This window comes from Brassica napus, chromosome C7, assembly GCF_020379485.1.
Source record: "Brassica napus cultivar Da-Ae chromosome C7, Da-Ae, whole genome shotgun sequence".
NCBI lineage: Eukaryota > Viridiplantae > Streptophyta > Magnoliopsida > Brassicales > Brassicaceae > Brassica > Brassica napus.
In genome coordinates, this window is record NC_063450.1 from 29,994,664 (window position 1) to 30,010,473 (window position 15,810).

Consider the following 15,810-nt stretch of genomic DNA (forward strand, 5'->3'; position numbering starts at 1 on the left):
TACCACTCATAATATGGCCAGCGTTTGCAAACTACTTGACAGATATAAAGACCCTTAGTACTGGATTTCAGAGCTCGGAGATCATCTATGTACCAAGAACGCAGAACACACAGGCGGACAAACTAGCACGTAGTGCAAGAATTCAACCGTCGTTCGTCGTTCACATGGATGCAGAGCTACCCTCTTGGTTAACAGAGTCTATATGAATCTGTTTTCTTTATTGATGTCAAAAAAAAAAAAATAATAAATTCTAAACAAGTTCAAATCTGTTTTCATAAAGATTTAATATCAGATCAAATTAGTAAATCTAACATATACATGTATCGGTTTAAAATTAATATAATGATATAAATTATTTTCATCTCTAAAAAGCAAGTCATTTATTTAAGTGATGTAAAATATTTTTACTTCGTTTATAAGTAATACATATATATAAAATAATTGATTTAAACTAATCTTTTCTGAATCTCAAATATTTCAATTCTGATAGTAAATACTCCTTCCGTTCCCGAAAGTAAGATGTTTTAGATTTTTACTTGTTCCACAAAGATAGATTTTCTATATGTTTAAGGTTTTTTTTATACTTTTAAGAAACATTAAATGAAAATATTTGAATTGATAAAATTTTATTGGTGAAAAGTTATTGGAAAGTATATAATAAAGTAAAAGAAAAACTAAATTATAAACATTTATTGAATTCTTAATAAGCGTGAACACTTTAGAAAATCTTACTTTTAGGAACAGAGGGAGTACGTAGTAGAGATGTCCTAGCTCAATGTGAGATTATATCAGAGATTTTCTAATTCTATCATAAGAAGAAGGTTAAGAGAGAGACAAGACAAGCTTGAGTTAACATTACAAACCAAACTAATATCTCATAAGCTTCATCACTTACTCAGCTGAGATGTTTCCCATCCTCAGAGGTCAGACCCATTGTCTTGGAGGGTGTCTTGAATGTTGTTTTGACGATTATTTTGTAGGTTGACCGAAGCGGATGTTGGAAGTGGAAAAACGCCTCTTTTGGATCTCTATCGATATTCTGGGACCGGAGCAACCGCATCTGAAGATTTAGATCTTATGCCAAAAGTTTTTTGAAGAATTGAACCGACCTGTTCTTAGTCGATCTTTTTTGCTTGTCCTTGGGAACCAATTTGTTTTTAACTTCTTCCACAAGCTGGTCTTTTTATGAGGTGAAACTTCATACGAAACTTTAGAAGACACGTTAGGATCTCGTGCACCGGAGCCCCATATGAACTTTACCTATATTTATGGCAACAAATTTATTTTTGGTGGCAAAAATTATGGCATCTTCATAGTAATTTTTTTTCTTTCACAACTTATTTCATTTGATTACGATATTAATATTCATTAGCAGTTACGATTTATTAACACAAAATATCTGTTCATTTAAATACATTTAAAATGCTTTTTAACGTTTAAATTCATTTAAGTCACAAAGATTTTTAAAATGCTTATGTACATATATATATTAACTATTAAAAATTCAAATAATTTTATGAATTACTTATAAAGCAATACAATTTTTATAAGATATCCATTATATATATAGATGATATAAATTAATATTATTAATATTGAATATTTTGGCATAAATTGTTTTTGGGTAATTACCAAAAACTACACACTAATTTAAACTTTATGATGTTAGTATCATTTTATTATTGATGTAACACTTGCTTTTTTTTAAGTATAAGTGATGTTATGATAACATAACTTGTATCATTTGTTAATAAGTAATTCAAACTAGTATCACTTATTTTTCTGATACTATTTATGCGATGCAATTCATGTTTTTTCTGTACTGAATCCTCCTCTCAAGGGTAGTAAAATAAATATAGGATGCATTACATAAAAAGACATATTTTAGAGTTTGCTTTACGGTATAAAACACTTTCAAAAGGAGAGCATTTTTTCATGGATATTTGGAGAATATGACAAAAAATGCTCTGGTCGAAAAGCAACATGTTTTGATTAATAGTTTGGATATAAGTAGAAAATGACCAGAAAAAATGTTTTAGTAGACATTTAGTAGAGTTATAAAAGTTGTTTTATCGTTTTATGTGTTTTTTCATCAACCATCAGATGTCTCACTAAAAACTAATCTAATGATGTTCACTTGTTTTAATTAATTTGACAAGTAAAATGGAAAGTTGTTTTAAATGTGAGTTTTGTACACGTGAGAACTAAGATTAAAATTTTTTTTTTTGGAAGGGAATTGTGAGAATGTAGGTATTGATAAAAAATGTAAATTTGTGTATATGTTATATTTGTATTTGACTGGTAAATGCGTAAAAAGTTCTTGAAAATTTCTTGAAAACTCGACACAAACATAGAAATAAATTAAAACAGAAACATACCGGTTGTTCCAGGAACTTTTTTGTGGGTTTATGTAAGTTGATGGTGTGTGTTTGGTTTTATTTGATGCTGATAATTTTTTGTGGATATGTTGTTGTGGATCATTTATGTGGATATGTTATTGTAGATGAAACTCAATTGAAGCTGGTAGATAGATTTTTATGGATGAATGTGTGTGAATATGCTATAGATGAGTTGTTTTTGAACCGAGTGGTAGTTGGTGGATATAGATGGTTTGTGTGGATGTGTTGTTTTTGAAGAAATTTCATGGATGTAAATAATTTTGTATAATTATTGGTGTGTACATATTTTTGAAACTTAGAACATATTGAAGATACCACTCATAATATGAAAATGCGTAATTTCAATAAATTCTAAATAAGTTCAAATCCATTTTCATAAAGGTTTAATATCATATTATATTAGTAAATTTAAGATATATATGTATCGGTTTAAAATTAATATAATGATATAAATTATTTTTATCACCAAAAAGTTAGTCATTTATTTAAGTGATGTAAAATATTTTTACTTCATTTATAAGTAATACAAATATATAAAATAATTGATTTAAACTAAACTTTTCTGAATCTCAAATATCTCAATTCTGATAATAAATATGTAGTAGAGCTGTCCTCGCTAAATGTGAGATTACATCAGATATTTCTAATTCTATCATAAGAAGAAGGTAAAGAGAGAGACAAGACAAGCCTGAGTTAACATTACAAACCAAACTACTATCTCATAAGCTTCATCACTTACTCAGCAGAGATGCTTTACTTGAGCTGCTTTCCATCTTCAGAGGTCAGACCGATTGTCTTGAAGGTTGTCTTGAATGTTTTTTTGAAGGTTGTCTTGGAGGTCGACCGAAGTGGATGTCAGAAGTGAAAAAATGCCTCTTCTGGATTTCTATCGATTTTGGGACCGGATCAACCGCATCTGAAGATTTAGGTCTTATGCCAAAAGCTTTTTTGAAGAATTGAACCGACCTGCTTTTAATCGATCTTTTTTGCTTGTCCTTGGAAACCAATTTGTTTTTTTTTTTATCTTCTTCCACAATCCGGTCTTTCTAGGAGGTGAAACTTCATAAGAGACGCCAGAAGACACAATAGGAGAAACGTCAGCAGTGATTTCGTGCACCGGAGCCTCGTATGAACTGTGCCTATATTTATCGCAAAAAATTTATTTTTGATGGAAAAAATTATGGCATCTTCATAGTAATTTTTTTTCTTTCAGATAACTCATTTCTTTTGATACCGATATTAATATTCATTAGCAATTACCATTTACTAATACAAAATATCCGTTCATTTAAATATATTTATAATGCTTTTTAACGTTGGAATTCATTTAAGTCATAAAGATTTTTAGAATGTTTATGTACATATATATATTAACTATTAAAAATTCAAACATTATGAATTACTTATAAAGCAATAAATGTTTTAAAAGATATCCATTATATATATATATATATATATATGATATAAATTAATATTATTAATATTGAGTATTTTGGCATAAATTGTTTTTGGCTAATTACCACAAACTACACGCTAATTTAAACTAAATGATGTTAGTATCATTTTATTATTGATGTAACACTTGCATTTTTTTATTTAAATGATGTTAATTTTGTATCATTTCTATAAGTAATATTAACACAAATTTGTATATGAGAGCATTACATGTAGACATACTTTGGGTTGGGTATATAACACTCTAAGGCACTTTATGCTGGTGGTGTACTTTTGGCCTTATGTGTTGAGTTGAGATTCCCATCATACCCCTGTGAGCAATGATAATAGCGACCAAATTTATAAAAGGTAAATACCCCTGTTCGGGAACGCGCTAGGCGCTAGTCGGGCGGTCGGGTTGGACCTAGCGCCTAAAGAAAAAATCGGGGATTAATCAAAAATTATGCGGGACGGAATTTTTAGATGGTTTACTATGTTATAAAACATGTTAATCTTTAATTGTGTATAACATTAATACATTTTCATGTTTAAGATTGTATAAAACACACAAATAGAATATATAAACTTAATATAGTGTAATTTTAATCAAAATTATGAATATAAATGATATTTATAAAATTTTAGATCAAATAAAATAAAATAAAATAAAAAAAAAATAAAAATAAAAAATAGATTAGGCGGCTAGGCGGTCATTTAGGCGGCTATGCAGTCATTTAGGCGGTCTAGGCGGAAAAAATCGGATATTTGATTTTTTAAACCGATTTGACATAAATCGGGATGGAAGAGTGACGCGTAGCGCCTAGGCGGCCGATTTTTAGAACATGGGTAAATACTAGTTAGACTTCTCTTGTTGCAATTAATTGGTAATTTTATTGAATGGTGGACTTTTATAACAACCGTTGGATTAAAAATAAGAAAGAAAAATCTGAAGGCTGAGGTTATTAAGTGTTATGTCTTTCTTTTTACTTGTGTTCGAACACACACTTTGTTCTGGATAAGGTGTGGTCAAGAAATTAATGGTTGACGAAATAATTTTGTATGCAGGTTAGGTGTGGTCAAGAGAAGTAGTGATGTGGACAGAGTTAGAGGTGCTGTGGTTAATAAAAAAAAGGTGTGACCACCACTTCCATAACCATTTTCATAAGCTTCTCCGCCGCCACTTCCTCTATCGCCACCTCCTCCACACCTCTGGTTTATGGTCTACTTCCATTTTTGGGTCTTCTTTCTTCACTCATTCCATAAACACCATCACCATAAAACCACCTCCTCCATGACCGCCTCCACCTTGAGCAACACCTCCATACACATCTTTACCTTGTGTTATCACTTTCGTTAGTTCTAATTCCGTAACCATGACCTCCACCACCATAAGATGATTCTCCACCATCTCCGTTACCACTTCCGTCTCTGTCTCAACATCGCAATTCGTCGCAAGTGTATAATCGATTGAAAAGGAAGAAACTTTATCAGATTAAGGTTTGTAAAAGAGTAAAGTGATTTTCGGTAAAAAAAAAAGAAGAAAATAAATGATGTTTTTAGATCTGAGTTTTAAAGCGTAATAAAGTAAAATGAAAAATAATTTAGTTAACTTGTGTTTTTAGTTGTTTTAGTTAGAGGGTATAAGAGACATTTTTATGAGATAAAGTACTCCATATGATAGAATTATGTCTGAGTGTAAATGGAAAATGTAAAAGTATGTCTGAATGTAAAATTTTCTTTGTATATGTATCAGTTATTTAAATGATGTAAAATCATATTTTGTATCATTTTTGTATCAGTTCATTGGAATGATTCTAATTAAATAAATAAAATAAAATTTAGTATAAATGATGTTATAATAACATAACTTGTATCATTTGTTAATAAGTAATTCAAACTAATATCACTTATTTTTCTGATACTATTTATGGGATGCAATTCATGTTTTTTTGTAGTGAATCCTCTCAAGGGTTCCAAAATAAATAAAGAGTGCATTACATAGAAAGACATATTTTAGAGTTTGCTTTAGAGTATAAAACACTTTCAAGAGGAGAGCACTTTTTCATGGATATGTGGAGAATATGCCAAGAAATGCTCTAGTAGAAAAAAATGGTTTGATTAATAGTTTGGATATAAGAAGAAAATGACCAGAAAAAATGTTTTAGTAGACATTTAATAGAGTTGTAAAAGTTGTTTTATCGTTTTACGTGTTTTTTGATCCACCATCAGATGCCTGACTAAAAACTAATTAAATGATGTTTACTTATTTTAACTAATTTGACAAGTAAAATGGAAACTTGTTTTAACTGTGAGTTATGTTTACGTGAGAAGTAAGATTGAACTTCTATTTTTTTGAGTGAATTGTGAAAATGTAGGTATTGATGAAAAATGAAAATTTGTGTATATCTTATATTTGCATTTGACTTGTAAATGCGTATAAATTTCTTGAAAATTTATGGATGTGGTTGATGTATTGTGGATAAATTGTTTTAGAATATTTTATAAAATATTCGAGATAAACATAGAAATAAATTAAAACAGGAACATACCAGTCGTTCCAAGAACTTTTTTGTGGGTTTATGTAAGTTGATGGTGTGTGTTTGGTTTTATTTGATGTTGATAATAATTTGTGGATATGTTGTTTTGGTTCGTTTATGTGGATATGTTATTGTAGATGAAACTCAATTGAAACTGGTAGATTGATTTTTACGGATGAATGTGTGTGAATATTCCATGGATGAGTTGTTTTTGAACCGAGTTGTAGTTGGTGGATATAGATGGTTTGTTGTAGATGTGTTGTTTTTGAAGAAATTTCATGGATGTAAATAGTTTTGTAGAATTATTGGTGTGTACACATTTTTGAAGCTTATAGCATATTGAAGATACCACTCATAATATGAAAATGTGTTATTTCAATAAATTCTAAACAAGTTCAAATCTATTTTCATAAATGTTTAATATCAGATCAAATTAGTAAATCAATGTATACATGTATCGGTTTAAAATTAATATAATGTTTCTGTCTCAAAATCAATCAAAAATGTATTAAAGTGTAAATAAGGAAGAAAGAAAAACGTAAAACCAGTCATCAATTTAAATGGAAGTATTTGGAAAGAAACAACTTGCAAGTCGGACACCGACACTACAAAAAAGAATGAAGTTAAATCACTTAAATTGAATCAAAAAACTAAATAATTTTGTTTTAAATAACTTATTTACAAATGAGACAAAAATAAATATGTAACATCAATTAAAATAAATGATGTTATATAAATTTATTTAGCATCAGTTAAACAAAGTGATAAAATTGGTATCACTTTAACCTAAATGATATTAATATATATACATATATGTATATATATATATATATATATATATATATATGTATATATATATATATCAATTAAAAAACTGATATAATGATTTTTTAAGGTAACATCACTTATTAAATTGATATAATATCTACATTAATATGAAATTGATGCTAACAAAAAATTCCTGACTAGATTTTCTTTTGACATCAGTTTAATTAAAATGATGTCATTTCATTTTAATTTGCATTACTTAAAACTTTTTTATAATACTAAACTTGAAAAATCAGCTCAAATTATAAAGAAACGTGATGCATTTAAGATTTTGTGGGTTTAACATTTTTTTCTTATGAATTTACTTTAATTAAATGGTGGGCTCGTGTCTAATCCTGGGTTGGTAGCTTTGTGTCTTGAATATTGAAAAAACTAAATCTTCATTGAATATTTAAAAGAAGAGATATAGCTTTGTGTCTAATCCTGGGTTGGATTTCACAATGAAGTTTTTTTTTTGTTACGCTTTACAAGTCTGTTTTTACTCACTCTGGCAAGAGAGGAACTGACAAAAGCATGGGAAAACTTCAATTACTGCAGGCACTCTGATCAGAAGCATTAACAAGATGATTTGAAACCGCTTAAGTACACTGATGGCTACCCGAGAAAGAAAATACGAGGGATTGCTTCGGTTTTGGTTTCATAGAAGATAATTGAAGTAGGTTCTCAATTATCATTTAAATACAGATGCACTTGATGTGAAGGAAGATTTTTTGATGAATGCAATTTAACATTCATTCAAAAACAAAATCAACCACAAAATTAAATCCACACATAATATTAAACCAAACCTTAATATTGAATCTTCGGATTCTATGGGCTCTATGACTTGGTAAGTTATAGGCATCTTGATTGTAGACAGACGACAAGTGCTAATATTTTCTTTGAATTTTGCAGTGCGGAACCCATATAGTGACTCATGTCCGGCACATCTTTTAGAAGATGTGCCAAAGGATCATAGACAGTGGAATCGATTCTTGGCTTGGAATTAGTGTGGAAAGGATTAGAGAAAGTCAACCTCGTATAATGGGCGTGGACTGGTCTTACGATATCCATGGTCCAGACGCCGGAAGGGAAGGTTCTGGTTCGAATAAGAAAAAGAGGGCAGAGATGGAACAGTCGGAGGACGTCCTTCCGGATTACTCGGAAACCTTTGCTGAGGACATCGTCCCTGCTGCTGGTAGACCCTTGATGATTACGGCAACACTTGATCGGGCGAAACTAGGTGCCCTTCCGGTACAATCCTCTGTGGCGGGGGGGGGGGGGGGGGGGGTTTGATGGTTGGCCAGCTCGTGAAGAGGAAGAAGAAGTTCTTGAAACGAAGAGAGAAAAATCCGCCGAAGAGGCTACAAGAGTTATCGCAGAAGATTCGATCCTGAGGGCTGGAGGAGATATAGGAGATGATCATGGGAGTGCTTCTCTGAACGGTAGCCGTCCGAGGTTACCAACCGATAACCTGATCTCTGAGGATCCGCCCATGAAACGAGCGAAGAGGCCTCTGGTGTTTCTGGCCCCTTTCTGCTCATATTACTTCTTCTACGTTATAGAAATTTGCTTTCAAAACCAAAGGTTTGACCAGGTCGGAATAAAATTAAGGAAGACTTCTTGAGAAGTTTTCCGCCTAATTAATACTAAATGTTTAATTCTTTACTTTCAATTGTAGAACAAACCTACGCAGAGTTTTTTGCCATATTTCAGAGATTTCATGTGACCGTAAGAAAACTTCTCCAGAAGTTCCTTATCAAATTTGTCTCCAGAAATTTTTTTTACGAAAAATTCAAATTTATATAAAACTTTGGTCAACTGCAAAACTAAATTTCTTATTAGAAAAGACTTGTGTAGAACTATTGTTTTTTTGTTACAAATAAAAGTTAGTAGTCTTCTAAAAAAGTCTTCTATGAAAAACACACAAAATAGTCAATTGCAAAACGAATCTATGCATTGACCAAAAGATTATGAAAGTTACCCATTCGTTCTTGACCAAAAAACATGAATTTGAGTAACTTCAATAAGCTTATAAATTTTGAATTAAGAAAGTTGAAATTTTAGAATGAAACCCAAGAAAAAAGTGAAAAATAAATTATTTGTGTGTAAGAAATGAATATATGAAGATATAGATGTGGATTTTAGGTATATTTATAGCTAAAAACTGGTTGTTCATAGTTTGATGTATTGATCGATGATAATGACAATGTTGTAAATAAAAGAAAAATATGATGCTGATAAAATAAAACAATCATTTTCGGAAAATAGTATTTTTGTGAATAACTTAAATTCATGGCGTGAATTGGACAAATAATTTTCTTTTAAAGAAAATACAAATTACTTTGAGTATTGCATTTGACTTCAAAACTTCAAATTTTAGGTCATTTATGTAAAACCTAAAATTTAGTAAAACCTAAAATTTAGGTCATTTCTGTAAAACCCAAAATCAAGCGTTTAAAATTTGTTATTTTTTTTTATCTCGGTTCATTCAGTTTTTTTCAGTTTATCCAATTTATTCTGTTCATTTAGTTGTTATGTACCAAACCAATCGGTTTTCTGATTTCAAACCAAAGAAAAACTTCCATAAATTTTAAAGATACCGACCGGTTTATGGATATTAACTGAAAACCAAAAATTTCTGTTGGTCCGTTCAGTTTGCTTTGGTTCCTGCCGATTGCCCAACTCTAATATAAAGTTTGACGCACGTGCTTCCTTCCAGAGTTGCAAGTAATCCTCCATTAACAAGTACAACTGAGATGTAACAGATCGCATGTAGTTGTGAATTTCTGCTAGTTATGTAGGCTTTGGAAAGTTTATTCTAATGTTTGTATATTTGCGCACTCTATTAAGTAGATGAAGACAAAGTGAAGCTGTTTTGCTTTCTTAACATAGCATTCAATCATCTTAACTAACGATCACGAACTTAAAAAAAATACTATTTTATAATAGGCTATTAGCTTGATTATTTTAGATTGGGCAAATCTCCAAAATAGCACATTTCTAAGTTTATATCACAAAAATAGCACTCAAAAACTAAAATGACCAAAATAGCATCTTTCTAAGTTTATCCTTTGAAAATTTTAATTTTTTTATTTTTCAAAATTTGAAATCTTATCCCCAAAACCTCATTTCTAAACTCTAAACCCTAAACCCTAAACTCTAAACCTTAAACCCTAAACTCTAAACCCTAAACCCTAAATCCTAAACCCCACCCTTTAACTCTAAACCCTGATTTTGTGACTTTTGATAAAACATTAAGTGCTATTTTTGTGACTTTTGACTTTGAGTGCTAGTTTGGGAACGAAAACTTGATTTAATGCTATTTTTGTCTTTTTTTTCTTTTAGTTTGTATAAGAACAATAATAAAATGCAAAGTGATAGTTCGTGAGCATAATCTTACAAATCATCATATGCAAAGAAGTTAAGTTTCTAAATCTTTAGATAAACCCATCGTGTAAGTTCTGAGGATAATGAGCCACCAATAATGACAACTTCATAATTTTGAATCAAATAAGACCATATAAATCGTGGTTCTTAACTATGTTTTAATACATATGAACAGACAAGAATCCGGATTCAAGTAATTCCTATTTTCTCTTTCTGTGAAACAGAGGTACATATAATCAACTTACAATACAGATAGAGACAGAAGAAGAAGAAAATATACAAATCTGTGGAATTAGAAAGGGCGATTCGGTGGCTGAACCGTGATCCGAACCGGTAAAGGTGTACCGGTTCCAGTACCACCGCAATTGCTACACGCCGCACGACCCGAGCCAGAACACCTACGACACCCAACATCTCCATCAGACCATCGAGTGCAGAAGCACGTGACTCTTCCTGTACCGTTGCAGGTCGGACAACGAGGGAACGGACCACCGGCCATAGGCTTTTGGTCAAGAACCGATTTGACTAAAACCGCACCGGCTAAGACGCTAAGACCTGTGGCTAGCTGGGTGATGACGATTGGACCCATTTTGTGTTGAAGCGAAAGGTTTCGAATTTTTGGGGATAACGCAGAAGTAGAATCGTGAAGAAATTGTAGAAGAGAGACGTCCAAGAGAAAGAATTTTTTTTGTTTCTTTTCAATTTTTCCTACAAAAGTGTGGTCTTATTTGATTTGATTTTGTTTCGGTTTATTCTGTATTTTTTAAGTAAACAAAATGAAATTAAAATTCTGAGGTGAGGAATGGTTGAGAGATTGAACACGTGGGCTAGCTAGGGCTTAGTTCTCTTGTGAGGAGATGAATTAGCCACCCATAGGTTTTTAGATTATTCCAGTCTTGGATTTGGGTCTCCGTTGGGCCGTGTAAAGTAAATACCTTCTACACCCTTCAGTTTTATTGAAGAGAAATCTATTAAAGAGAAATCTATTAAATACATTTATTGAAAATGTGAAGTAGTGAAATCTGAAATTTTAGGTCACCATATTTATGCAGAAGAAGAATCGATTAATCATGTGCTTTTTGAATGTCCCATTGCGCGTCAAACATGGGCCTTATCTAATATTCTTTCACGTCCTGGAGTTTTCCCTATCCAATCTATTTTTACCAATATGGATTATTTATTTTGGCGGTTACCAAAGGAACCAGATTTAAGTTATTTCCCGTGGATATTGTGGCATATTTAGAAAAAACGCAATGCTAAGATTTTTAATAATAAAATTGGAAGTCCTCTTCAATTTCTTCGGACTGCGGAGATAGAAGACACCTTATGGGCTGAGGCCCAGACTAAAGAGGATATAAACAGGGGGTCTTCATTTGGTGGGAGTCCTATTTTACAAGAGGTAAACCGATGTTATATTGATGGTGCATGGAAGGAACAAGATCCCTTTACAGGGCAAGGATGGTTTTACAGAGACGAAAGATCCACTGATACTATGATGGGTGCAATGTCTATTCGCAGGAGTCTATCACCTTTACATGCAGAATGTGAAGCTTTGATATGGGCGATGAAGTGCATGAAGACCCTACATATCTCAGAGGTGGTGTTTGCAACAAACTGCTCACAGTTGGTGAAGATGGTGTCTACTCCAACAGAATGGCCGGCGTTCACTACTCACATGGAGGAGTTTCTACGATGTAAGGAATACTTCCCCACTTTCACTATTCAGCATATTCCAAGGGCACAAAACATAATGACGGATAAGCTAGCACGAGGTGCTAGGACTCAGCCTTCTGCTATGGTATATGTTGACTTCGTTCCTCCGAAATGGTTCTCGGCTCAGAAATCTACTTAGTTTAGTTTTGCCTCTTTGTTGAAAAAAAAAAAAAAAGGTCACCACATTTATGACCGTCCAGCCAACTTCGGCCAAGTCAAGCAGGTCGTGGCTACAGTCAGCTCTTGAAGAGATAAGTCGATATAAAAAAGTCCGAGAGACTATCCGATAAAAATCTCAAGACAGCTTCCACGCATAGATCTCGAAAGCAGTACATACGCACGGCCGGTCCTGGGCTAAAGTCCATAAAGCTAAGGTTTTGGGCGCCACAGATAATAAGTATTTTAGGGGCGCCAAAATTTACAAAATTGACTTTAGTCTAGTGGTTCCACTTCTTGTGTTTCTATTATAATGGTTACGGGTTCGAAACTACGGTGACACTTTTTCTTATCCTGATTTATTTTTATGAGAATAAGTGAATAACAACTACTTAAGACATTACGGAAGAATAGGTTACCTGTTCCAACTTTACTTTAGGATGTTTCTAAATTTTGGTTTGAGTTCGATTCGGATTTTACGGGTTTGGTTCGGGTTTGGATAACCATTTAAATTATTTTTAAAGTTTTAAATCATTATATATTTTAAATTTCTCAACATCTATAAATAAAATAATATATTACCTATAAATTTGAATAACATATGCCAGAATACCTAAGTTTAACATATCAATTGGCTTGATTTAAAATTTTGGATACGAAATCAATAATTATTTTAAGTATTTTTGGTGATTTGAGTATACTTTAACTATTTCAGATATTTAATTTTGACTATCTATATATATTTTCAAGTATTTAAACCAATTTAAAAGTATCATTCTTGATGTTTTATATACGTTAAATCTAAAAATAATTAATATATATAAGTATATAAATCTATTTTTAGATAAATTCGGGTACCCGAATACTTCGGTTCGGATCAGATTCGGTTCTCTAAATAACAAAATTTTGAATAATTCGAATATTTAATCAGTTTATGTTTGGGTTTGGTGCTATATTTTCGGATCGATATCGGTTCTGTTCTTCGGATTCATTTTACCAAACCCTAATAATTACATGAAAAACAAATATCAACATATTTTTCAAAATATACATCCGTGCAGGCGCGCGGGTCAAAGTCTAGTTTATGCGTATTATAACAACTACTTAATTGTTTCTTTTGTTTTGTTAAAGAATGATTTATCTTCCCCATCTTTCTTTTCATTTATTTCTATTTTGCTACAATTGTTGTTTGAATAACAAATATTATAACAATTAATTAGAGCTATCAGTTGCTCATGTTCCACTGTATATTGGTTGTTTTTGCCAAAATAGCTTCATGGAAGTTTCAGGTACATTTTTTTCAAATTTCTTACTTTCTTTTTAAAAAAGGTTTTTGTAGTTTTGTTAAAAACTTATGAAATTCAACAAATTAAAACTATCATCATAGGGTTTTAATATTTTGAAAATCGATGAAAAATAATAATTTGTGAAGTTGATGTTAGCGTATTTTATTATGTTTTGCTCTATCAATAGATTATATATTTTGTTCTTTTGTTTCTTTATATTTGTAGAAAATGCTATTATAGTAGTATCAGAAATCAATCAACCACGGGAACTTCAAATATGAAGGAAAACAACATATAAAATGAGCTGCAAATAGTGTTTTGACGTTTTGTACTTTTTAAAAAATCTTAAATTTTAATAGTATATGAAATATGATATTATTTTGATTATATATATGTTTAAAATAGAGTAAAATTTATTTATAGTTAAGGGGCAACATATTCTTAGTCCGCTTTAGGCGCCTAAAGAATCCAGACCGGCACTGTACATACGCTTGCTGATCTCCGTTTAAACAACTGTCATTACCTCACTAGAATCACACATGAGTCGAATGAACTGGGGCTAACTACTGGAGTCAAAATCCATACCATCGAGATCAACATCAAAAACTATTTCAGCATAGTGAGATGTCGTGGAATGAACCAAGCCAAAAATGTTGACATAATAAATTCGCATATATTATTTCAAACCTATGATGATATGTGACGTATGAAAGTTGTACGAAAAAATGGCTTTCATATAATCTTCCCATAAAACTTAATAAAATAGTTTCGTGCAGCCAAGAGTCATACAAGATATATTTTACAAATAAATGGACAAAATACGTAGTTACAAAAGAGTTTCTCATAAACAAATATTTACATAACAATCTTCATATACAAATAAAAAAAATTTACAAAATAATCTTTCCAAAACAAAACTTAAAAAAAGTTTATGGAACCATCTTAGCAGAGCCGGACCTGAGATTTTCGGGGTCCTATTCAAAATAAAGATGAACTTATCGTAGTTTTGATAATAAAAACAACATCAAAAAATTATAGAACAAGAAGAAAAAAAAGAACAGTCTAAACATAATTAATCTTCAAAATACAGTACAATAGTTCTAAAAAACACAACAACAGTTCTACCGATTTTGAAAAATAACTCTTCTTGCAGTTTTTTTCAGCAAAATCATTCATCAAACTTTCATAATTGAGATTTTGAATTAAAGCTTTCTCGATCGATAACATAACCAATCCGTTTAACCTTTCCTGTGACATAGTAGATCGTAGATAAGACTTTATCAACTTCAACTTAGAAAAACTTCTTTCAGCTGAAGCGACTGAAACATGAATGGTGAGCATTATCCTGTAAGCAATCCATGGTGAGCATTATCCTGTAAGCAATCCATATACTCGGATAGCTATCCTTCATTCTCTTCAAATAATCCAGCACTTCTACATTCTTCTTGAAAGTCTTTGGCAAAACTTCTCTAAAAATTTTAATTTCCATGAACAAATCATTCCCATATCAATATCAGAATCTGCTCCATGCTTAAGAAAAGCTTCAAGGTTAGAACATTTACTCTTCAAAATATCATCGCTTGTTAAGTTGAGCTTTCGTAGACTGAACAAAAACCCAAAAATATTTTCATACTCTTTAAATTGTTATAACCTTGTTTGGAAAGAAACAATAGCTTGGTCCATCATTTTGAACAAATAATTGATTCTGAAATCATCCTCCACACTTAGAACCTGACAAACATCATCACCTTTGTCTCGCTCTTCACCAAAATGAGTTTTCCTTTTAATAAGGCGCTTGTTCCTCTTGTTAAACATAGGTTCAATATCCATAGCAATGGCAATTTTTGAAGCTTCAGCTTTTGCTTCTTGAAATCTGTTGGGGTCGAAAACGGTTACGACGAAGTTAACGTCCAAATCCCCGCAAAATACAAGTATGTCTTTTCGCAACAAATCATGCTCGGTCAAGAGAACGTCACAAAGTATGTTCCTGAGATAAAGCTTTGTTCGAATTCTATTTAGATCAAACATAAGCCATCGGAAACATACCCAGACCGGTTACGGATAGGTCCGAGTATGACGATCGGAACA

At 31.5% G+C, this 15,810-nt stretch overlaps 1 protein-coding gene across 1 annotated transcript; it reads right to left on the reverse strand.

Moving 5' to 3' along the window:
- Positions 1–10,662: 10,662 nt before the first annotated feature.
- On the reverse strand, positions 10,663–11,301 carry LOC106356524. Its single transcript, XM_013796265.2, has one exon. The coding sequence runs from the start codon at positions 11,154–11,156 to the stop codon at positions 10,860–10,862; it is 297 nt and encodes a 98-aa protein (XP_013651719.1). The 5' UTR covers positions 11,157–11,301; the 3' UTR covers positions 10,663–10,859.
- Positions 11,302–15,810: the final 4,509 nt, after the last annotated feature.

Coding starts and splice junctions, on each gene's coding strand:
- LOC106356524 (XM_013796265.2), bottom strand. CDS start 11,156: ATGGGTCCAATCGTCATCACCCAGCTAGCCACAGGTCTTAGCGTCTTA.